General features: G+C 44.7%; 1 protein-coding gene across 2 annotated transcripts in view; it reads left to right on the forward strand.

Moving 5' to 3' along the window:
- ASPG (asparaginase) overlaps positions 1–26,013 on the forward strand; it is a 97,057-nt gene that overhangs the window by 35,744 nt on the left and 35,300 nt on the right. For both annotated transcript variants that reach the window (XM_066608140.1, XM_066608141.1), the window contains 3 exons: positions 9,486–9,598; positions 9,730–9,915; positions 14,042–14,155. In XM_066608140.1, coding sequence (XP_066464237.1) covers positions 9,486–9,598; positions 9,730–9,915; positions 14,042–14,155 — 413 coding nt within the window. The remainder of the gene's footprint in view (positions 1–9,485; positions 9,599–9,729; positions 9,916–14,041; positions 14,156–26,013) is intronic.

The following is a 26,013-nucleotide window of genomic DNA, read 5'->3' on the forward strand; positions in this document are numbered from 1 at the left end:
GGGTTTGGTTTACATTGAATGGACTGTCAGTTCTTGACCGCACTTTTATTAACCCCTTAGTGATGGAGCTTTTTTGTTTTTTTTCTATTTTAGTTTTTTCCTCCCCCATTTAAAAAAAATCATAACTCCTTTATTTATCGATCTAGCTGTATGGGGGCTTGTTTTTTGTGGAATGAGTTGCATTTTTTAATGGTACTATTTAATGTACTGAAAAACTTTTAAAAAATTCTAAATTGAGAGAAATGAAAAAACGACATTTCGCCATCTTTCAGTGCGTCTTGTTCCTACGGCGCACAAACTGCAACAAAAAGGACTTGATAGCTTTATTCTAGGAGTCACTACGATACCAAACTTATATAGTTTTTTTTTTTTTAAAGATATTTAATTTTTTAAAATTATTTTCTGTTTCCATCTTCTGCGCACAATAACTTTTTTATTTTTCCATCGACATAGTTGTGTGAGGGCTCATTTTGCACGGTACGTCCTGTCGTTTACATTGATACCATTTTTGAATACATACGACTTTTTGACCAAAAAAGCACATTTCTGGCGTTTTTTTCCCCTTTCTTTCTTTTACGGACGACGTCCACCGTACGCAGTAAATAATGCATTACTTTGATAGATCAGACTTTTACAGGCGCAGCAATCCCAAATATGTATTTTTGTTTTATTTAGATTCTTTTATTGCAAATATGGCAAAAGAGTTTTTGTCTTTAACTTTTATTAATTTTTTTCCCCAAGAATTAGTAGAACTTTATTATTATTTTTTTTTCTTTTAGTCCTTCTAGGAGGCCACAACATGCGATGCTTTGATCACTCCTGCAGTATGATATGGCTATCTGACAGGCAGTCTATCAAGCCACCCCATGGGGATGGCTTGATAGGCATACTGCCAAGATAGCCCTGGGGCCTTTCAGAAGGTCCGTGGCTGCCATGACCCCCGCACGGCTCCCTGCAATCTCCTTGCAGGGGGGCCGTACGGGGGCTGGGGGATTTAGATGCTGCTGTCAAAATTGACAGCAGCATTTAAGGGGTTAACAGCCCCGATCGGCTGCACAGCTTGTCAGCCCGCGGGTGTCAGCTGTAAGAATCAGCTGACACCCGCGATGAATGGAGGGAGATGGCAGCACGATCTCCCTTCATACACGTCCTGCAGCTGGACATAAAGCAATATGGGGCCATCACTAAGGGGTTAAAAGGCCACTGCAGTGAATGTCTTGTTTAACTTATGTAACTGGCCCCCAGCATATATAGTTCAGCCACCATTATCTTGTTTAGTTATTCCTTTCTATCTGAAAATTCTTTTGAGTCCATCTTGCCAGTTGGGTCATGTGATTCCCCCAGTCCATCACACCAGCAGGGGGCAGTGTGCTGCTCTACAGCAAAGGCAGGATTGAGATGCTCACCCCTAGGTCTCCAGACATGAACACGGCTGTAGTTGCCCAGACTGAACCTGGATTTGTCCACTCCGTAGCAGTCCAGTTTATTCGTTCATGCCAGTGCATGCTCTTCAGTAATGCAGGGGTATTACCAGTGGAATGCCCATGCTGATTGGCTGGATTTTCCAGTAAAGTGCATGTACCGCGGGTCTGCACGGTCTGTGACATTGTATGTTGAGTCTGGTACCATGTTACAATGTCCCAGCAATGATCACTGTATGTTGAAGATATTGTATCCTGAGGTCACTTCAGGGATCGCTGTACCATGGTTGCCAGCTATAGACAAGAATGGCGCTGTTTCTAAAAGTGCGCAGTCCTGTTTTTCTGATATCGTGCAGCCCATTTTTAAACCAAGCTGTTTAGTCATGTAGACAGAGGTGTACTTTAGTCGTGTACTTAAGATTATCCGAGAATCCTTTACCCTCCAAATCCTGCAAATGAGATTTTCACACCTTTCTTGTTTTTGGAAATCCTCACTCCTGCATGCATCATGAATGTGAGATTCATCGTTCCACTTCTTTATTATTTAACCTAATTTTCTGTGTGTTCCTGCCTGTGTGGCCTGGGCCGAGTCGTCATTAAAAGCCACAAATCTAGTTTAGTTTCATAACTCTGAGTAGATGCGCCACTCCTTAGGGAGTTGTTATTCTAAGATATTGTTATATCTTTCAGTGCTGCTGATTTGAGACTTTCTTATTATAATATTGGCCAAGAAGGGCGTCCGTGTATGCGGGCCTGAGAAAAGTAACCAAGGCAGGACCCGATATAAAATTCTATATAGTGCCTGCTGACAAGACCACAAGGATACAGAATATATTCATTTCACAATATTTATTAGCCATCAAGGCCTTTGACGGTATTACCTGTGCTGAAGTGGAGGTACAAATGTAGGACAGTTGGGTGGTATATATGGGTGGTAATTTAGCTGTTTATAATGGGTTCCAGTGTATAGGGACAGCCGCACTATCCAGGATTCTACATGTATAAATACATTCTATCGATGTAGCAGAAAATGATGTAGCAAGTACGTCATCATTTTCGGTGACTTTTACATTGGAGTTCAAATAAACCTACTACGTTATCTGAATGCACAGTTATGCGACACAGTCGGCTCTGCACTATGACACCTGGTGAAACTTGACTTTTTTTTTCCTATTGGTTCCCATGTAGAATTGAGAAAAAAGTTTTCTTTATGAAATCGGGCATAAGGCCATCAATTAATCCAAAAGACTGCAATCTGTATACCTACCCTTCTCTATCCCGGCTCATGTTCAGCTCTGGTCCTCACAGGATGCAGCACCAGGATGGATTATGTGGCAGCGCATCCAACATCCAGAGGCTAAATATCACCCAGAGCAAAATGAGCTGGGAGTGAAATAAGTATAAGGGGAAAGAAATTTAGGCTGTTGTCTGATATTAATTGTAGAGGGTCCGGTTTGGGAGTCTACATTTAGGCTGGGTTCACATAAGTGTTTCATTTTATGCTTTTCTGTTCCTGCTTTAGTGCAGAGAAATGGGGGAAAAAACAGATCCAGTAACATCCCCTTGATTTCAAAGGAAGATATTTTGCTTTAGTTTGCTTCAGTTCCTTCAGGTTCCCATGTTTTTTGTGATGGTAAAAAGACACTTTCATTTTTATTTATTCATTTGAAAATGCAGCCAAGGAAGCTGAAGGAAAAAAAACAATAATACTCACCTAGCCGGCGCCGTCCAGGGTCCTCCTGCTGCTTTCCGGTGCTCGGGCAGGCTTCCGAGCCAATCAGAGCCAGCACTCGATGCACCAATCACATCGAATGCTGGCTCTGAACCCTCATCAGCATGGGTTCATGAGCGGTTGATCATGTTAGACCAATTTGATCAGCTTCTACGATGAAGTAAGTTCTGGGCTGGACCTGGGAGAGTCTATTGATCTCGTGTATCTGGAATTCTCTAAAGCATTGGACACCGTGCCGCATAATAGGCTAATATATAAAATGAGACAGCTCTGACTGGGCGAAAACGTGTGTATCTGGGTAAAGAACTGGCTCAGAGATAGAAAGCAGAGGTGGTAATAGATGGTTCGTACTCTGACTGGGTTACCGTTGCTAGTGGGGTGCCACAGCGCTCAGTGCTAGGCCCTTATTCTGTTCAATATATTTATAAATGACCTGATAGAGGGACTGCACAGTAAAATATCAATATTTGCAGAAGATACTAAATTATACAAGATAATTAATACAACGGAGGACAAGGTACGGCTACAAACGGACCTAGATAAGCTGGGGGCTTGGGCAGAAAAATGGCAAATGCACTTCAATATTGATAAATGTAAGGTTATGCACATGGGCAGAAGAAACGGATGTCACCAATATACACAAAATGGGGTTCTACTAGGGAAAAGTGATATGGGAAAAGACCTGGGGGTACTAGTGGATTGTAGACTAAACTGGAGTAACCAATGCCAGTCAGCTGCTGTAAAGGTAAATAAAGATTTGGGGGTTTATTAAATGAGGTATAGGGGTGAGGGACGAGAACATTATTCTTCCACTACATAGGGTACTTGTCAGGCCTCACATGGAATACTGGGTACAGTTCTGGACACCGGTGCTCAGGAAAGACATTGCAGTGCTGGAGGGGGTTCGTAGATGGGCAACTAAATTAATAAACGGAATGAGAGAACTGGAATACCCAGAGAGGCTATCAAAATTAGGATTATTTACCCTGGGAAAAAGATGGCTAAGGGGCGACCAAATCACTATGTATCCACTTACATTAGTGGACAATACAAGAATCTCTCCCATGATCTGTTTATACCCAGGACTGAGAAGGTAACAAGAGGACATCCACTAGGTCTAGAAGAAAGCAGGTTTCATCACCAACATAGAAAGGGGCTCTTTACTGTAAGAGCAGTGAGACTGTGGAACTCTCGGCCTGAGGACGTGGTGATGGCAAAATCCATAGAGGAGTTTAAGAGGGGACTAGACTAGAGATGAGCGAGCACACTCATTTAAGGTTGCTACTTGATCGAGTAGCAGTCTTATCGAGTAACACTGTACTCGCCCGAGCAGCATGCGCGCGCGCGTGGGGGGGGGGTTTGGGAGCGTGAGAGAGATCTGACCAGCGACACTGCTTACACCACAGGTCGCTGTGTGAGGGAGGTGAGGGGAGCGCTGTATCTTCTGATGTCTGCTGTGGATTTTGCAGCAGAATATTCCACTGCGTAAAATCTGCAGTATTTCTGCTACGTGTAAATCTACCCTACACCGGTTTTCCAGGAAGTCTATTGATGACCTATTGTCCATAGTTGATCGTCGGGGACCCACCATTCAGGATCCCCGGCTATAAGCAGCGGGACCAGACATAGTCATGTGGGTCTGAGGCAGAAGTGTCATGGAAGACTTCACTCCCATTGGGAGCAGAAGCCTCCTATTACACGTCTGGCTTGGACACTGGAGTCAGACAAGATATCAGAGCTGGAAGTGTAGTAGAAGCCTTCAGTTCCCATTGATTTGCCCGGAAAACCCCATTAATAAAAGAAGACAGAATAAACCCCACATCCTCTTTTATAGCTGATGCTTGATATGTTTCGGCTCTGCCTCATACGACGATAACCAGACGTCCGTCAAGTGGACTTGTTCGCTGATCAGTACGCCTGCTTTCTTATCGCTCAGCTCTTTGTGCCGTATATCCTGCATATACTTAGATGTGAAAGCAGCCTTACTTATATGTGTTGAGGGTTCTGGTTTCCTGCTCCATTCAGGAAGCAGGAAAGGGTAATCCTCAGGGCTAAACGGGTCCATCTTATGACAGACGCAAACAGCGCCAAACTGACCCTTTGACTATAATGCTGTCCGTTCGGTTTCTGCTCATCTGCTTGTCATTTTTCCGGAAGAAAAAGCTCTGCATGCAGCGCTATTTCTTCTAGTATTTTGTGCCGGATCTGCAACAGAACTTCCACATGGAGAGAAAGTAAGCCCTACCATGGTTTTGGGGATATCTCGGCGCCGAGGACACTGCAGACTGCCGCATCGCCACTGGAGGCCCCCCCCCCCCCGCCCATTTCCCGAAAATAAGGCACCGGGACACCGCGGACCCCCCCCCCCAAAAAATAAGACACTGTGCCTCTTTGGGGCAAAAATTAATATAAGATTGTGTCTTGTTTTTGCGGAAACACGGTAGGTTGTATATAATATAGCACAGCGCCACAGCTACCCTTAGGCTGATTTCACAGTCCGATATCAACTTGCCAACATAGGATTTTTCCAACGGATGCGAGGTGTTTTTACTACAAATGTCTCGCATGACTTTAAGGAAGTAGCTGTCAGCCGCGGTGGAGGATTGCGAAGTGGTTCCCATTCTTTTCAATGGGAAAATTCACATGGCATCGCACTCGCATGCACCTAGCACACTGCGCGATGCTTTGCTGGCCCCATTGAAAACCATGGGCATTACAAGGGCACGCCCAAAGATCACACTTGATGCGTTTTTTGTTTGTTTGTTTTTTTTTTAAATCCCACATCACAGTATGGGAAAGCATCACCCAAGTGTACAACTCCATTCAAAAGAACGGGGTTCATATTCGTGCGAGATTTATACATTAAACAACACACAAATCTCATGCGAGGTTTTCAGCTGTGTGAAACCTGCCTTAGCGGTTTATACTCCAATATGGTATCTTAAAAAAAAGCTGGTTCCCGTATTCACATATAATGTCCCTGTGGTTAAATACCACAGCCCATAACCCAAGTTCGAACATCAGTTTTTCGCACAAATCACAGTCCATCTCCATGACAACATTTTAACCCTCTAGGGCAGTTCCTTAAAGGGGTTGTCCCGCGAAACAAAGTTTTGGTATACACTTCTGTATGGCCATATTAATGCACTTTGTAATGTACATTGTGCATTAATTATGAGCCATACAGAAGTTATTCACTTACCTGTTCCGTTGCTAGCGTCCCCGTCTCCATGGTGCCGTCTAATTTTCAGCGTCTAATCGCCCGATTAGACGCGCTTGCGCAATCCGGTCTTCTCCGTTTTGAATGGGGCTGCTCGTGCTGGAGAGCTGCCCTCGTAGCTCCGCCCCATCACGTGTGCCGATTTCAGCCAATCAGGAGGCTGAAATCGGCAATGGACCGCACAGAAGACCTGCGGTCCACCGAGGGTGAAGATCCCGGCGGCCGTCTTCGCAAGGTAAGTAAGAAGTCACCGGAGCGCGGGGATTCGGCTAAGTACTGTGCGGTTTTTTTTTTTAAGCCCCTGCATCAAGATTCTGATTGTCAGGCACGGAATAATTAGGAAGACCATGTGCAGATTTAAAGGGGTTGTCCCGCGCCGAAACAGGTTTTTTTTTTTTCCAATAGCCCCCCCGTTCGGCGCGGGACAACCCCTTTAAATCTGCACATGGTCTTCCTAATTATTCCGTGCCTGACAATCAGAATCTCCCAGTATTTCAGATTCTGGAATGGACAGGAACTTCAACCAATCATATCTCAACTTAGGGCTCTTCTACACAGGCCGATAAATCGTTCAGTGTAATTGCCTGCCCTAACTGAACGACTAACGAGAATTTTCTGCATGCAAAAAACTGAACAACGTATTGGCCCGTATAAACAGGCAGTCGACTGCCTGCTTACTGTGAATGGATCCAATTTTGGATTCGGGGTTTCCTAAAAGGCTTTCTCTTTTTGCTGTTATACAACGGTGCCATCTGCTGGCTAAAGCCAGTGTGTGTGCGCCAGAGAGGCTCTGACAGCGGAGTGGCTAGCAATAGATGGTAAGAATACCCTGTCGGAGTATTCAATCAGAATGTAGGAAGACGTCAGACAGTGGATTGGAAAGAGTTAAATAACGTTTTTGCATTTTCATGGTTCAAAATGTGTTTATTTGTTTTGTATACATGTATATAACGCATATAACAGCAGAGGCCTACAATCCAGGCCGTCTTATAATAATGTATTGTTTTAAGATTGCAAACAATAAACTGATTAGCACTTCTTTGCGTTTAATTCTTAAACTCCATCTTCTGTCATAAACTAGCTTATGCCTTACGAACCGTTTCTAACAATCAACAAAGAATGAAATGAGAGGTGCAATGCCCCTTTAGAAGGGACTCAAGATGTAAAGGAAAGAAAGAAAAGAGTACTTAGAGTTTATAGCTAGTAGGGATTGAGTTAGGGAATGTGGAAGAATGGGGGGGGGGGGGGGGAGACCGGCCTGCCTTGTCCAGCTATGTTAGCATGGCATGATTCCGCGCGGGCGGGATTGAGCCAGTCAGCACCCAATTGGACAACTCCGCCGATTCCCGCTGTGCTGTCCACACGCTCCACACCGCCTGGTATTTGTTACGTTGCATTTTATCTCTTGCGCATAGCTCCTCCAGATAACCTATCCTATCTAGCGTTCCTAACCACATTAGTCTGGAGAGGGCCAGTGGGGTCTTCCATCTCCTTGGGATCACTTGACGTGTCACTAATATGAAAAATCTTAGCAGCGATTTTTATTTTTGGCTCTTGACAGGGACCCGGGAAACATCGACAGTAGTGCCACTTCCGGCGTCATCTGAATGGTCACCCTGCTAATCCAGGTGTACAGAGCTCCCATCTCCTGCCATAGGGGACAGATCGATGGGCACGACCACCACAGATGGATATATGTGCCTCTCTCTAATTGGCATCTCCAGCATGAATCCGAGTACTGGGGGTAGATTCTGGCAATTCTCTCTGGCGTTTTGTACAATCTAGTTAGTATCTTGTAATTCAGTTCCTGTATTCTGCTAGAGATACCTAATTTATGAGTGAGGATGAATGCCTTCCTCCAGTCCTCCTCCGATGGTGAGTGACTCAATTCCGCTGCCCATTCTCTCTAAGGCCTCATGTCCACGGGGAAAATCAGATCCGCTGCAGATTCTCCATGGAGAATCTGCAGCGGGTCCCTCCTGCCCCGCGGACATGAGCGCTGAAAATAACAATAAATAAGAATAAACTCACCTCCCATCCGCTCCGTTTCTTCTCTTCGCTGCGGCGTCATCTTCTCTGCGTCGCGGCCGGATCTTCTTTCTTCGGCTCGGCGGATGTGCAGGATGACGTCGTTGACGTGCCCCGCGCATGCGCCGGCCCGAAGCAAAATGATCCGGCCGCGACTGAGAGAAGATGGCGCCGCGGAGAAGAGAAGAACCGGAGCGTGTGAGTAAACTCTGATTTTTGTCTCCCGCGGGTCCGGACGGCTTCCATAGGCTTCAATAGAAGCCCGCGGGAGCCCCGCATGAAAATGGAGCATGTCCGGATTTTTTCATGCTCCATTTTTTTTTAAATCCCTTTTATTGACGATCCGCGGGTATTTATCTACCCGCGGGTGGTCAATGCATCCCTACGGGATGCGGATCCGCGGGCAGGAGAAGAGTTAAAATCCGCTGCGGATTTTAATTCTTATTTTGCCCGTGGACATGAGCCCTAAGGCTATCCCACTTCTCTGCGTGTCCATCCCCACCAGAAAGTGGTATAGATTGGACGTGCTTCCCTTCGTTGTTGGGTTGAGTGCGTATTGGCTTTCAAAGGGGGTAAGCTCTGCCCCTATTAGTGGAGCTCCTCCTAGCGATCTTACATAGTGGCATAACTGGAGGTATTGATACCATGCTCCGGTCGGGGTTTTTGCATTTTCAGGCATAGTAAATGACCTTTTTTTTATTCTGGCTGCTTTGCACTGAATAAGGGTCCTTCTAAACATAAAGATTTCTTGTTTGAAAGATGTTGGAGTTCGTCTACACAGGCAGATACATTGTTGACTCATTCAGACAAGAAATCGGGTCAGTCGTTCTCAGCCAATGCACACAGCGAATGTGAACGATTAGTGAACGAGCCAACGATATGCCTGCAGAAAATAAATGATCAACGAAGAGCGATTTATACTTCGATCACTAGCTATGTTTTCACTGAATGATTGTTGTTCATTTTCAGTCGTTTATAGTTCAAAAAATCATTAAATCATTCTGTTTAAAAAGCCTTTCAGCTCTTCAATACGACCATTCTTGCTTTGTTTGCATACTAAGCTGTGCCCTTCTTCATTTTCTAGTTAATTGGGAGACTGTTTGGAGAGCGAATACTACAAAGAAGTTCCACTTGCACACAGACATGAACAGAAACGTGGGTCTGCTCCGAATATTCCCAGGAATCACCGCTGCAACCGTATGTATCCTTACCTGTTGGAAAGGTGGAAGTAATTCCAGCAAAGTCTGTTCGTGATGTCACTGCTATAATTGATCACTTGGTGGTTACATGGAACACAGTGTAACATTATACTGTCCTTCTACATATAGGTAAAAGCTTTTCTTCAGCCACCCATGGAGGGCATTGTGCTCGAGACCTACGGCACTGGAAATGCCCCCGATTGCCGAATTGACTTACTGCAAGAGCTGAAGGCGGCAACAGACCGCGGCGTGGCCATCATTAACTGCACACAGTGTTTGCGGGGCTCTGTCTCTGAGTCTTATGCAACTGGCAAGGTCTGTATACATAGCAAGCTATGTTTGATTGAAATTAAGGGGAAGAATATTTAAGCAGGGGGTATTATCACTATCAAAAGGGACTGCCTATTGCTGGATATGCCATCACATTGGGATCCCGACCCCCACGGGATGACTTGTCGGACACAGGATTCCGACAGATCATCCCAGTGATGATTGTTCCTGTGCTTTTACACAGGAACAATCCTCCCACAGTGGGCCGGGGATCGTTCTAGTCCGCCTGCCTCCATACACAGTAAGCAGACAATTGTTCATGAAGGAACAACTGCCTGTTTAGACGGGCCGATCCCTTATTCAGTTTCCGACATGCAGAAACTGAATGATGAACGAGAAGCGAATGCATTCTCGTTCGTTGTTCAGTTTGGTCATACAGTCTACACTGTAGAAGTCATCAGCCCGTGTAAAAGGGCGTTTGCCTGCATGAAGAGGCAGTTCTGTTCAGGTGATTGGGGCTTTGTTGGATGGGAGCACTATGGTGGAGATAAAAAAGAAAAAAAATCTATAAAGAAACTGCAGCCTTCATTCCATGGATCGGCGGAGGGTTCGGGACCCCTCACTGATCAAGAAGAGGGGACATCTGCAATCAAGCAATCACCTCTAAGGGCGAGCACCCACTGGCGTTTGCGTTTTCCGCGGGAAAAAAACGCAGCGTTTTCGCCGCGTTTCCCGCGATTTTTTCGCGGCGTTTTCACTGCGTTTTCGCGGCTTTTCCATTAATTTCCATGGAGAAAAATAAGGACACATATGCAACTGACAGTTCCTATGTTAAAAACGCAACGCAAAAAAAACGCCAGTGGACAGGAACACATGTTATCTCTATGCCTGTGCAGGAAAAACGCAAAACGCAGGTAAAAAAACGCCAGTGGGTGCTCGCCCTAATAGTGCATAAACAGTTGGTACCCTCAGCACAAATGGGGTTTAATGTTCCCTAGCCTATAAAAGACTTGTTTTGTTTTGCCACTTAGCTCATGCGTGGGGCTGACTATGAGACAGAGGTTACCTTTACGCCTGTGGTTACAAGGTGATTTTCTATCACTGGCTTGTCTTGCCACATGCACTGCCCCTTGTGAGTCTTCTCTGCTGTTAAGCGGAATCTGTCATTAAGTTTTACTTTCCAAATCTGCGCTAATCATGCAATTAATTGAGGACACAAGGAGTCCAGCAATGTATTTCTTTTGTGTAGACTTGCCCTCATTTCCCTGTAATTAGTCTGAAATGTGCCCTTTTCAACTAATGCTGCTGCTGGCTGCAGAAATGAAGTACAAGTGACCCTGGCCAGTCCTAGTCCATCTCCAGACAGCAGTCCAGAACAGTTAGATTAAGTTTTATGTAGGTAGGTTCCCCAGATTGCGCTGTCCCTTTAATAAAGTGTAAGGGTGTAGTTGGACATGACTATTCTAAAGAGGGAATTTGCTGCGGAAGGTCCACAGAAATCCAAGTGTGATGAGCCCCAGTTTAGTGCATACAATGGGTCACACGATTTAGGGTGAATGCACACGGTGGTATTTGAATTGCGGAATCTGGATTCCGCAACTAATACCGCCCATAGCATGCTATGCAAAAGTGATTCTTCATGCACACGAGCGGAAACCAATTGTGTTTCCGCTCACGAATGAAAAATCGCAACATGCTTAATTGTTTCACGGATTCCACGCGGACGGCTTCCATTGAAGTCAATGGAAGCCATCCGATCTGTGGCCCTTCCGCAATTGACATTTTGGTAGGGTTGCAGATTCCGAGTCATCGCCTAGCAGGAGTTTAAAAAAAATAATCTGTGCTGCACATGTCCGACAGCAGACCAGCTGCTGTACAAATGAAGATTCAAGAAAGCAGGTACACGTGGAAGTTGCCACTACTGGGGCCAGATTCCGCATGTGGATTTTGACCTGCCTGTGTGCATGTGGCCTTAAGCTTTCATAAGACATCAAACCGGACCTCTAACGCTGGGCTCACATGGCCATGTGCAAATTTCTCCCACGTGGGCACATAGCAAGTGTGCAGTGGCGGGTACTTGCTGCGTGCTGCCAATCCCCATGCACTATTTTGGTGTGTATGCGCGCATAATTCATGCCAAAATAGAGCATACTGTGATTTGTTTTGCACAAGTAATACACCTGTGGAAAAAACGCTGGTGTAAGTGGGATAATGGAAATTGTCTTGGTGGCAGGTCGCCTACATAAAATTTGCATATGCGAACCCTGGCGCAATATAAACTGGCACAAGATACTTTTCTTTCTGTGTGAGAGGTTCATTACTTGAGTGTTTTGCTCCATGTTTTTAATTAGTACTTCTTTATATTACAATGAACTTGGTGGCCTGCAATGGGCGGCACTGACTTGGTAAAACACCCTTTAATTATGCTATGAGTGCGCACGATGCAGAAAGGCATTAGACAAAGCAGCTATCTGAAAACAATCACGAACTAGCGATTTTCGTGAGATGTGATTCTCTATCCCTAAAATAAGCCCGTTCACTAAAGAAATTAAAGGAATCCTTACCTAGCAGGCTCGGTCCAGGTCCTCCCGCTGCTCTCCGGAGCTTTGCCGGGTGTCCTGCAGTCCTCGTTCACCCCCAGAAGATCACTTACTGGTTGCGGGATTCAAAAATCGATGACTTTGATTTGGTTCATCCAGCGCTAATCAGCAAATTAATGCAGTGCTCGATGAACCAATTAGAGGGCTGTGATTGGTTCATCCAGTTCTACATTAATTGGTTAATTAAATTCTGCTAATCCAATCACATTGTGGAGGCGGGTTTTATGACTTGGCCAATCCCTGCCGCGGCTCAGCCAATTCATAAATCCTGCTTCCACAACGTGATTGGCTGAGCAGAGTTGGAAGAACCAATCATAGCCCTCGCATTGGTTTATCGAGAGCTGCATTGATTGGCAAAAGAGCAGTGGATAAACCAACCAGAGCAATCGCTTCCTGGAGGCGGTATTTTTGAATCCCGCAATCGGGAAGTTATCTTCTGTAGGTGAACAAAGGCTGCAAGACACCCAACGGAGCTCTGGATAGCAGCGGGAGGACCCGGACCGAGCCTCTTATCTAAGTATTCCCCCTTTTTTTTTTTTTTTCAGGGAATTCAGCTAGGCCTTATTTTAGGGGAAGGGCTTAACCTTCCCATGATAAAATTGCGCAATTTTATTGCAGGCAGAAGCGATGCATGATTTTTCACAAGAAAAGCGCATCACTGGCGCTACAAAGTCGTGGGAATACAGCTGCGATATCACCACGATTTTGTAGCGCTGATATCGCTGTCACCTGTGTGAAAGAGGCCTAAGGGTGCATTTTCAAGGGCGTAATACGGACCGCATAAACCCCACTGATTTATATTCAAACCTGCATGCTTCACGTACATTAAAAAAAAAAATTCCTATTTTGGTCCTTATTGGAGACTTTAATTCACCATTAAAGTCAATGGGGTCATGTGACTACTCAGTGAATATGCATGATACATGCATATTCACTGCATATTTATTACACATGAACGCAGAAGAAATCTATGGGCCCTGCTTTTTTTTTTTTTTTGCATGCGTGAAGAACACAGTCAATACACATGCAAAAAAAAAAAACCTGCAAGGAGGACCAAATATGCAGTATATACCTGCATTTGGTCCATGAAAAGGTAGCATATTTCACAGACCGAAACTGCATGCGTCCGTGTGAATGAGCTATAAAAGTGGCTTTACGCACAACAAACTGTCAGCTGAAAAATCGCTCAAATTGAGCGATTTTGAGCAATAGTTGTCTCGTGTAAACGCAGGACCTGACGGGGTACTGAGAAACAAGTCACTCAGTCACTAGTCGCTTGATTTGAGCTCACTGATACGAAGTGACTAGTGAACAAGTTCTCATGCATTGTAAACAGGCAGTCGTAGATCTTTGAACAACTTCCTGTTCACTGGCAATGGAGGCCGAGAGAGATCTCCAGCATGTTCTGCCTCCATTCACAGAACAACTATCGTTCCTGGTGTGACAGTACAGAATCAATAGTCATTGGGACTACTGTTGAGTAACCTTAAATCCTTACTGTTTAACCCCTTAGATGCAATGATCTATAGCGGCCGGTTTGGTTTTAACTTTAAGCTGTTTTTCCCATGCAGGCTCTTACAGTGGTAGGAGTGATTCCAGGATGTGATCTGACTCCAGAAGCTGCACTGGCAAAATTGTCCTATGTTCTAGGCAAAACTCATCTTACACTAGAGCAGAAGAAACAGGTATGTTCCACTCAAAGGATTTCCTTATTTCCACTGATACGCTATGGGGGTGACCGTATGTCAGTTTCGTTAATGGGGTGCATGCTCTGTTGGACGGGCTTTGTTTTTCACCATTTTTTTTTTTTTAAGTTTTTTTTTATTTATACTATTTCAAAATTGAAAATTGGAGAGTTAAGCGCAATACAATAACATATATCACCCTTGTAAGATACCATTATATCTGAAACAAAATAGAGCTACAAAATAGAGTACACACATGACATGTTAAAGGATAATATACATTTTCTGTAACTGAGCCTCTAAATCGTGCAAACTTGTAGGCTGGCGAAGTTGGCGTCCCAGATGGTCCTATACATGTTTTATTGGTGATAAATCTGGTGACTGGGCAGCCATGAAAGTGTGACAATGTTGTGGGGACATTCCTGTGACCCCCCCCCTTGTGTGTGAGGCTGAGCATTATCCTGCTGGAAGATGCTTCTTGGAAGCCGCCATGAGTGGACCACATGTGGCTGCAGGAAGTCCTGAACATATCGCTGAGCTGTCATTGTCCCTCCTACCACTACTAGGGGTGACCAACTGTCATATGTGATGTAATAATAATAATAATAATCTTTATTTGTATAGCGCCAACTTATTCCGCAGCGCTTGTCACCCCAGACCATCACACCAGCAGTGGGGGCAGTGTGCCACTCCATGGCAAAGGCAGGATTCAGTCACTCACCCAGAGGTCTGCAGACCCTAACACGGCCGTTGTCAGTGCCCAAACTAAACCTGGATTTATTGCTGAAGACAACCCAGTTCCATTCCACTGCAGTCAATTTTTGTTATTCACAACACCCTTGTAAATGGAGATGACGGTGGGTGTCAAAGGCAGTACATGTAATGAGCGCCATGAGACCAAATGTCCTTCAGCCAAGCTCCTGGTAAAGGTTCCGACTGACACGGACTCCTGTAATGATGGACCCACCTGTCTATGGGTGTTGGACAATGAATAGATGGAGCTGCGTGTTCTTGTTGGGCACTCAGATGGTCCTCTCTGCTGTTGTTTTTCAAGGGCGTCTTGAGTCCTCACGCATCCATGAAAGGAGTTCCAACTGCGCATGCTAGATCAGCTGTCTATTCAGTGTGACGTCACTGCAGGTGGGACAAGCATCCCTATAGTGATGAGTAAAGGGGAACACTGGACCCGCATTTTCAGGATCAGTGGGAGTTTGGGGTGAGATCCCCACTGATCAAGTTATCCTTTATCTTGTGTATACGGAATAATTCTGGTACCACCCCTTTAATAGCCTATGTGTTTTCCACCCCTTCTAGATAGAAAATTAGGGAAAAATCTCTGTAAATGAGTCATGTTCGCTATGATTCTGCGGTCCTGCTGACTTTTCTTGTATTTTCTTTTGATAACTCTTCCTTTATGTATATGTAATACACCAGAACAGAACAAGCTCATCTCAAGTAATATGCTTTACTTGAGAGGAAGAACTGCAATTCTTAACCTGTCACCTTGTAGTGCAGAACTAGTCATTGGAAAGAGAGAGTGATGATTTGAGTTCACCATTATTAATCCCTCTTGTCAATAAAGGGTTAATTCCATCTTGTCAAGTGATGTGATAGTGACAGAATATACCATCACTTTTTTGGTCTATGTTGTCCTACCTCTCGGATCTTCACAGCCTTGAAAATGAGGATGCAGAGTTGATTTAAATTTAGCTGTTTGTCCCTGTGCCGCGCTAGTGTCCCGCTCTGCAGGGAACCAAAGCATGACGCCCTGTCTGGTGACCGGTAGCATGGCTGTACAGGGAAAACTTAGGAGCAGCAGTGCTAAATTGGTACTGTGGTCCCTTCATTCTCAGATTGGACCCCTGCTAATTCTAAAATGATGACACATTGCATTGATAGGTCAACACTTTATAATGGAAATAACTAGAGATGAGCAAACGTAGTCGTTTAGGGCAATTACTTGATCGAGCATCGCCTTTTTCGAGTAACTGCCTACTCAGGCGAAAAGATTCGGTGGGCGCCGGGGGGGAGCGGGGGGGGGGGGGGGGGAGAGCTAGACTTTTATCACCTACCCACAGGATAGGTAATAAAGATCTGATTGTTGGGGGTCTCATGTCCCCCTTTCTGGCACACTGCCTCATCCGCAGTGAAGAGGAGCTAGACTAGAGTAGTGGCCAAGCATGCTCGCTGTCATCTCCAAATCTATGGGACTGTTGGAGAGAACACCCCCCATTGATCAGACTTTTATCACCGATCATGTGGATAAGTCCTAAAAGTCGATTGTTGGAATACCCCTTTTAATATGATAGAACGATGCTTTGTATAGGATTTAGTTTATACCATAGATTTCCAATAATCCAGCATCCTCAGGACCACTGTTGAGATACTGGATTATCAGAAATTTTGGATTAACCCCTTAGTGACGAAGCCTGTTTGCGCCTTAGTGACGGAGCCAAATTTTGGAAATCTGACATGCGTCGTTCAACGTGGCATAACTCCGTAAAGGCTTTACATATCCAAGTGATTCTGACATTGTTTTTTCGCCACATGTTGTACTTCATTTAGATTGTAAAAAGAGACCGATATAATTTGTGTATATTTATTAAAAGTACCAATATTGGAAACATTTTGAAAAAATTGTCATTTTTTCACATTTTCAACCGTAATATCTTAAATATGTCCAAACATACTGTACAAATTTTTGATAGGATATGTATTTCCATCTGTTTACTTTATTCTGAATGCACACTTGAAAAACTTTTGTGTTTTTTTTAACCATTTAGAGGACGTACAAATTTAACATTACTTTTCAGCATTTTGAGGAGCACTTTGTTTTCCTGCACCAAGCCAAGTTTGCAGAGGCTCATAAGTGTCAGAATAATAGATACACCTACAAATGACCCCATTTTAAAAACTACACCCCTTAGTGTATTCACTGAGGGGGGTCATGAGTATTTTGACCCCACCAGTTCTTTTCAGGAATTAGTTCAATTTAGGGGACAAAAAATAAAATTTCATATTTTTGCAAATATGTCATTTTAAAGACAGATTTTTTTCCTATAGAGCCCATGAAAATGAGGATTTACACACCAAAATGGATACCCCCATTTCTCCCATGTTCAGAAACATACCCATTGTGGCCCTAATCTTATGTCTGGATGCATAACGGGAGCCAAAATGAAAGGAGTAGTCGGTGTCTTTCAGAACATAAATTTTGCTTGAAGGCGTTTTAGGCCCCATAGCACTTTTGTAGAGCTCTTGAGTGGCCAAAACCAAAGAGAACCCCCACAAATGACCCCATTTTGAAAACTAGACCCCTTAACGAATTTATCTAGGGGTGTACTGACAATTTTGACCCCACAGTTTTTGAATGAATTCAAGCCAAGCAAAAGGAAAAAATTGTGATTTTCATTTTTTTGTCAATTCTGTCATTTTAAAAACAGCTTTTTTTGTACAGCACACGCATGAATGAAGCCTTTCATCCCAAAATGGATACCCCTGTTTCTCCCGTGTTCAGAGACATACCCATTGTGGCCCTAATCTTATGTCTGGATGCACAATGGGGCCCAAAACAAAAGGAGTAGTCGGTGGCTTTAAGAACATAGATTTTCCTTGAAGGAGTTTTAGGCCCATAGCACTTTTGTAGAGCTCTTGAGCGGCCAAAATCAAAGAGAACCCCCACAAGTGACCCCATTTTGAAAACTAGACCCCTTAATGAATTTATCTAGGGGTGTACTGCCCATTTTGAGCCCACAGTTTTTGAATGAATTGAAGCAAAGCAAAAGGAAAAAATTGTGATTTTCGTTTTTTTGGCAATTCTGTCGTTTTAAAAACTGCTTTTTTGGTACAGCACACACATGAATGAAGACTTGCACCCCAAAGTGGATACCCCTGTTTGTCCCGTGTTCAGAGACATACCCATTGTGGCCCTAATCTTTTGTCTGGATGCACAACGGGGCCCAAAATGAAAGGAGTAGTCGGTGGCTTTCAGAACAGAAATTTAGCATGAAGGTGATTTAGACCCCATTGCACACTTGTAGAGCCCTTGAGCGGCCAAAACGACAGAGAACCCCCACAAATGATCCCATTTTGAAAACTAGACCCCCTAACGAATTTATCTAGGGGTGTACTGTGTATTTTTACCCTACAATTTTTGAATAAATCTAAGCAAAGCAGTAGGAAAAAAATTACAATTTTCATTTTTTTGGCAGTTGTATCAATTTAAAAACTGTTTTTTTTTGTACAGCACACATAGGAATGAAGACTTTCACCCCAAAATGGATACCCCTGTTTGTCCCGTGTTCAGAACCATACCCCTTGTGGCCCTAATCTACTTAAAGGACGCATGGCTAGGCCTATAATGGAAGGAGCACCCGTTGGATTTTAGGGTACAACGGAATAAATTCCAGGCCCCATTGCCCACTTATAGAGTCATTGAGCGTCCAAAACTATAAAGACCCCCACAAATATCCCCATTTTAAAAACTAGACCCCTTAACGAATTCATCTAGGGGTGTACTGCGTATTTTGACCACACAGTATTTGAATAAATTTCAGCAAAGCAGAAGAAAAAAATTACAATTTTCATTTTTTTGGCAATTTTGTCAGTTTAAAAACTTTTTTTTTTGTACAGTTTACATAGGAATGAAGACGTTCACCCCAAATGGATCCCCCCGTTTGTCCCGTGTTCAAAAACATACCCATTGTGGCCCTAATCTACTTACAGGAAACATGGCAAGGCCTATAATGGAGGGAACACCAGTTGGATTGCAGGGCATAACTGAATAAATTCCAGGCCCCATTGCTCATTTGTACGGAATAAAAATTGACTCCCTAAAATCCCCCCCCCCCTCCACGCCCTTTTCGGCGTTCCCCAAATCTTAGATAAAAGTAATAATGTGAACTGTGTAGTATTTCCAAAGACGGGTAATTATGGAGGCTGGTTGGGATGGGCACATGGGGCAATAAAACCGGGTATCCCCCCTCCTCTCATGCTTTTTGGGAGTCATTTTTTGACCTTAGTGGCGGGGATGGGGTGTAAAAAGTGGCGCTCTGTGAGTCTCCGTAAGCTTGACGAGGTGCGGCGGTCTCACACAGAAGGCGCTCAACAAGCTGCTCCTGGAACTGCAGGAAGGCGAGCGTCCCCGGGGCTTCTTGTAAATTGCGTATTACAGGTAGCGGTCTGAATAACGCTGGGCTCACGCAGCCGTAGGTGGAATCCGCTTGTGGAGGCCCTCAGCGGATCCCATCTGTGAGCCCGGCTGTGACCCTGTGTACGGCCGCGTAATGTACTGCGCATAACTGCGTACTTACACGGGCGGTCATGCGCAGTACACCTTTTTTTGTTGTTGTTTGTATTTCCCGCACCGTCGCTTAGCGATGACACGGGTACCCGCAGCCCGTATACAAGGTATACGGGCGTATGGGCTGCGGGTATATCCACGACCATGGAGCACAATGGGCTCTATGTTGCAGATATCCGCGGTAAAATAGAACCTACTGCGTTCTCTTTTCTGCGAGTGGATTACGCAATTCCAACCGTTAATGTGAGCGGAATTGTGTAATCCAATGCGATTGATCTGCGTATTACCGGGGATCAGACGCATGCGGAATCCGTAATTCCTATCCGGTCATGTGAGACCGACCTAAGGTAGATCGCTACCATTTTTTCACGTGACCGGGGACCGCTCAACGAGGCCACCCGTCACTGCTCCAGGCTCTCTGTGACCGTTGGTCGCTGGGAGCAAGGAGATATTAAGTTTCCTGTGCTCCCCGACTCCTGCGCATGTGTCCGGTGTTTTGCCAGCGGTCGCATGCACAGAATCCGGGTAAGTTCACGGAAGAAGATTGCGTCAGGGTGCAAATACGGAGGCCTCCGGTAAAAAATTTTATCTCCTCTCACCGATCGCATCAGTGAGGGGAGATGAAGCTTCACCTTTTTTTAACTTTTACGTGATCGCCATTATTCTTTGGATAACGACAAACACGTGATCAGGAACCGCTCACCGCGGCCCTCCGTGAAATCTCCAGGCTCTCGGTTAAGTTTTGTAGCCAGGAGCAGGGAGATTTTAAAAAAACCACAGCTTTTGCGCATGCGCCTGCCACATAGGTACGTCATTTCATCCTCCCTCACGGATATGATCCGTGGGGGGAGATGAAACGCAAGCTTTTTTTTACTTTTTAAAACTTTTTTTTTTACTTTTTGCACTTTTTTTTTTTTACCTTTTACCCCTTTTTTATTATTTTTTTTTTACTTTTTGCACTTTTTTTTTTACTTTACATGATCACTGTCATCCATTGGATGACAGTGATCATGTCCCTGGTGACATCCCTCTGCTCTTGGCTACACATGGCAGCCAGGAGCAGAGCAATTTTGAATTTCCCGGGGCTCGAGCCCCTCTGTGCACGCGCCCGATGTCAATCAGCGGGCGCGCATGCGCAGACGGGGATTTCGGGTCCCGGGACATCGGGACATCGCAGAGGACCGGGGGTGAGTATCTTCACCTCCCCTCATGGATCCGATCCATGAGGGGAGGTGAAACTTTACTTTTGTTTTACTTTTTAAACTTTTTCGCGATCACCGCTATCGCAATGGATAGCGGTGATCGCGGGCCCGGGGACCGCTCACAGTGGTCCCCGGTAACACCTCCTGGTTCCCGGCTACCTTCAGGAGCCGGGAGCCAGGAGATTTTAAATTTGCCGGGGACACCCGGGCTTCTGCGCGTGCGCGTGACGTCATCGTCAGGCGCGCATGCGCAGAAGGCCGCCGGCGGGTCCGGGAGGACCAGATCTCCGGGGGACACCGCCGACAAGCCGTGTGAGTATTTTCAGCTGCCGTGATGGATCCGATCCATCATAGCAGCTGAATTACTACTTTTTTTCACTGTTTTATTTACTTTTTTGCGATCGGCGCTATTCATTTTATAGCGCCGATCGCAATGCCGGGGGGGACTGCCCGCATCCTGGGATGACAGCTCCATGCTGTCGGCTACCTGCGGGCACCGACAGCATGGAGCTGTCACGTCCTCAGGCCAGTGGGCATCAATCCAAAGAGGATGCATAAAACTACGTCCTCTAGGATTAAGGCCCACTTTCTGAGGACGTAGTTTCCCGATGGGGCCGTCGTTAAGGGGTTAAATCCTGTTGACCCAACGTGTCAGGATAGGTAGCAGTTCTAGAATAAATACTGGATTGCAAGAATTATCTAAACGGGCATCAAACCCTGCCTCTTGTCAGGCCATTTGTTTTTTAGCGCTGGCCTGACTGCTGTGAGTGACTACACCCCAGTTAATCAATAGTGTGTAAACATAACACAGGGCATCCATATAACAGTAAGGCCAGTATTTAATATAAATGCCAAACAAATCCGTATTGTGTATCACTCCGTCATATAATAACGCCTTAATGCCACAGGGCATAAGTGTACGTCCTGGCTGCGGGATACTTAACGCAACAGCGTGTACACTTACGTCTTGTGGATAGCGCGGGATCTCTCCTGATCTCGGGCTATCTGGCAACTGGAGCCAACTTCCCTGCAATAGCAGGGGTGCATTGGGACAGCGACCCCCGCTGTTAACGCCTTCGCTGCCGCGATCTATGTAGATAGCGGCATGTAAAGGGTTCACAGAAGGAGCACTCTCCCTCTGGAACGTCATCGGAAAAGACCGGGGAAAGACAGCCTGCAGCAGCGCCGCCGGAGGGGAGTATTCTTTTTTTTCCCCCAATATAGATTATGCAGTCAAAAATGGCACCAATAAAAACTACAGTTCGACACTCAAAAAAAAAAGCCCTTATATAGCCACGTCGGAGGAAAAATATAAGGTTTTGGCTTTTGAAAAGTGGAGATGAAAATCCCTCAAAAATTGTTGCATCCTTATGCCCAAAATAGGCCATGACCTTAAGGGGTTAAATACCAGCACAAAAGAATGGAGTAAGAACTACATACCATATATTTATTAATATACAAACACAGAATACATTGTAATCTCATATAGGAGCGACAGATTTAAAAATAATTTTAAAAAAATTTCAATCATAGGTAGGATCACAATAATCATATATATAGAGTTAGGCCCAATGCCCACGGCCGTATTTGCACTGCGAGATCCCGAGCGAGCGTTCATCTCCGCATTCCGCAGCAAATACTCCCCATAGGACATGCAAGGAAAATGCTTTCAATGCCCATGAGTGGAAATAAAACTGCGATCAACAGCCGACACATCCGCAGGCAGAGAGAGAAGACAACTGACAGGTACGCGGGGATCAATGCTGGGGCACAGGGTTTGATTCCACTGCTAGATTTCGCAGCCGGAATCCGACCTGGCCATGGGCATGAGACCTAAGTAGAAAGAAGAGCGGCTGCATGCAATATTTTTTTTTAAGAAAGTGTAAATGTACAAATGTACAAACAGCAAAAAAAGCTATAAGTCCACGGGCTTTGTGAAGTTCCGCGGCAGATCTCCGACACGGGAGCTGCCACTGAATCTCCGCAGAGAATCGGGGCAATTTGCAGCATTGCCCGCCGCGAGCAGAGAATCGCAATGATTCTCCACTCGTGGACAGGGGCCGGCGCTTTCCATAGAATACACGTCTGTGGACAGGGGGCCTAAGCATAACAACAAAGTGTAAGGCTGGGTTCACACAGGGCGGATTCCCGTTGGAAATCTCGCGGTTTGGCCGCAGCAAAAACCGGGAGAACCGCCGCGGTTTAAGCGGCCCACGCTCCCATAGAGGAGAGCGCGGCCGCGACGAAAATAAACAAAAAAAAAAAAGTAAATAGACATGCGGTTTCAGCCGGATTTACCGCAGCGGATTGGCCGTCCCGTGTGGACGAGGTTTCTGAGAAATCTCGTCCACATGGCTGGCTAATCCTGAGATTAGCGGGCGGACTTGCCGCGGCCAAGCCACGGCAAATCCGCCCTGTGTGAACCCAGCCTAAATGTATAAATCCCAGTTATTGCATCTCATCCCACCCATCCCCACTATCTTGTACCCCCAGCTTAATTTCTTGTAACTTAATGGTACAAAAATGCAAACCAGAATGGCAAGCAAAAGGAGGGAGTTTTCGTAGTAAGAAATAACCCCCATACCTGAAATGTAAATGCCCGTGACCTCAATAGAAAACCCCTTTTTTCTTTTTAATAACATTTTCTTCTTGTCTTCTTTAATAAAAGTCTATACATATTTTATTGTTTTTTTTTTCATTCCATGCAATTTTTCTTTATTAAAAAAAGCCCTGCCATGCTTCCCAGTCTTTGTTGCGATATTGTTTTTGAAATGAAATTTTATGCTTAAGGCTTGCAGAGAACATAATGTTCATAGTAAGAGTCTATGCAGAGGGATGCGAGAGGAACATGAGTTTCCCTTAAAAAGGTTGCCTATTTAATCCTATCCCTTTTTATTAGAACAGTCCCCTGACGATAAGTTAACAACAGGGTTTCCTACTGCTCGGACCCCCAGCAATCAGATAAAACAGCGTTTATACACTGAAGTGCCAAAACTCATGGGACAGGAACTAATATCATGTAGAACTTCCCCCCCCAGTTTTACTAAGTGCGGCATGGGAAGTGTCTAAAACACATAATAAATGTTGGTGCATAGACTGTTCTCTACGATTCTGCTGCATTATGCTTAGTAAATCTCATCCTTTGTGTCTGTCCGGTGGGCATAATATTGTAAATACTAGTCTTACCATTGTAGGGAGCAGTTTAACTTTTATTTATTTTTGAAGGCTCAACAGTAAGACCGTATGCACATGGCAGAGCTGGATTCCACATGTAGGAGCCCGCAACACAATCCGACCCTGACAGCAGCGGCGTCCGCGCATACCTGTATTTCCATTTTTTCATCTGTACTGCAGATGGATCTGGTGGCAGATTTTTTTCCTGCACAGTCGCTAGGCAAAGACTTGGAATCTGTGACCTGACTTCAATGGAAGCTGCCACACAGAATCCGTGCAAGAATGGAGCAAGCTGCGATTCTTTTCCTCCGCCAGCGGAAACCGCAGTTGATTTCTGCTCGTGGGCAGGAAGAATCTATTTCCCATAACATGTTCTGGACGGTATTTGCTGCAGACGCCTGCTGCAGATTCCGCAGCAAAAATCCACCCGTGTGCAGGCGGCCTTAGAACTCCCAAAAAGTTTGCACATTTTCAGGGCCATGGGTGCTCTGTTCCTGGTATTTTTGGATTCCTAGGAGTCTTCAACTGTCCGTAGAAAATGAAGAAACGTTGCGATGAGTAATCATGGTTTCTTGTGAACGCTCTATTAAATATTCATTCGACCTAAATAAAAATCGCCTTACATAAAGAAGCTATTAATATCAATCACACTTGTCCAACTAGACCAAGACATGATGATGCTGTTTTTCAAGCAAGTAGCGATTGCTCTGTTTTTTACAGCAATTACAAGGACAGGGCTATGGCTTTAGGTGTGGTGCCCAGCTTAGTAGGATACCTGGGAGACTGCGCTCTCCCCGTCAACAAACTGCCATGAGGTGACAAACACTGCTGACATAAGACAGTAGGACCTATATCTTACATTGTTAGGTTTCTACACAGAATTTACCATTTAAGAAGTTTTGGAACTTTAGTATTCTACCAACTTTACATTATTTGCAATTTCTCCATTAGGCTAGGTCTACATTGCAGACCTTGCTAGGTGTGGTAGAACTGGCAGCAATGTTTGTGTTGACTGATAATGCTGGCCCAGTGGGTAACCTATTATTTGGTACAGGGTTTAGCTGTAGGATAAAGATGCCTTTGTGCTACTTTAGCATTTTTAAAGAACACTCGTCAGCTCTTCTGTTCTAGTGACTTTTTTCATTTGCCAATGTCGCGATGTGTAGGAACATGGCCTATTAATGAGGGGAATGGAAAAGCACAGCTATTCATGCATTTACAGGTGGAATAACAGAGGGATGCTTGGAATGAATGCAGAGTTCTAAGACTAGATGCTCTGGGATTGTTATTTCATGGGAAATACAGGTATTTACTAAAAGAGCTCCATCAGGAAGGCAATTTCAGATCACTACATGCAGCTTTTCAAGGGACAGTGTCTTATACTATGGTAGGCCACAAAAATACAGTGGATATAAAAAGTCCACACACCCCTGTTAAAATGTCAGGTTTTTGTCATTGTAAAAAAAAATCTGACAAAGATGCATCATGTCAGATGTATTTCCACCGTCAGTGTGACCCGTTATCTATACAATGCCATTGAAAAACAAACTGAAATAATTTAGGATGGAAAAGTAAAAACAACAAAACTAAAATAATGTTATTGCATAAGTGTTCACACCCTCTTATATTTGGGGAGGTGGTTGTGTTCAGAATTAGCCAATCACATTTAGATTCATGATAAATAGTAGTCAGTACTCCGCTGCCATTATCTACACAGATTCGGATTGACCCCATATAAATTCAGCTCTTCTAGGAGAATTTTACTGATATTGTCTTAGTTGCATTTTTCTTTAAAAGTCGTAAAGAGCTTACAACACGTCAAAGGAATCTGATTGTTCGAAGGTATCAGTCAGGAGAAGGGGGCAAAAAACCTAAAGCATTATATATACCATGGAACACATTGAAGATGGTCATCATGAAGTGCATTAAATTTGGCACAACAGTGACATTGCCAAGAACTGGACGTCCCTCAAAATTGATGAAAAGACCAGAAGAAAATTGGTCCTGGAGGCTGCCAAGAGGCCCACAGTAACAATAAAGGAGCTGCAGGAGTTTCTGGCAAATAGGAATTAGACTGAAGTGGATGGACATACTTGTCTTTGTGGCCTTACATACTATGTTACTGTTTGAGTAGTGCATGTGACAAGCATCTCCCGTATTCTTCATATGTCTGGGCTGTG

This window comes from Eleutherodactylus coqui, chromosome 6 (genome assembly GCF_035609145.1).
Source record: "Eleutherodactylus coqui strain aEleCoq1 chromosome 6, aEleCoq1.hap1, whole genome shotgun sequence".
NCBI classification, from domain to species: Eukaryota; Metazoa; Chordata; class Amphibia; order Anura; family Eleutherodactylidae; genus Eleutherodactylus; species Eleutherodactylus coqui.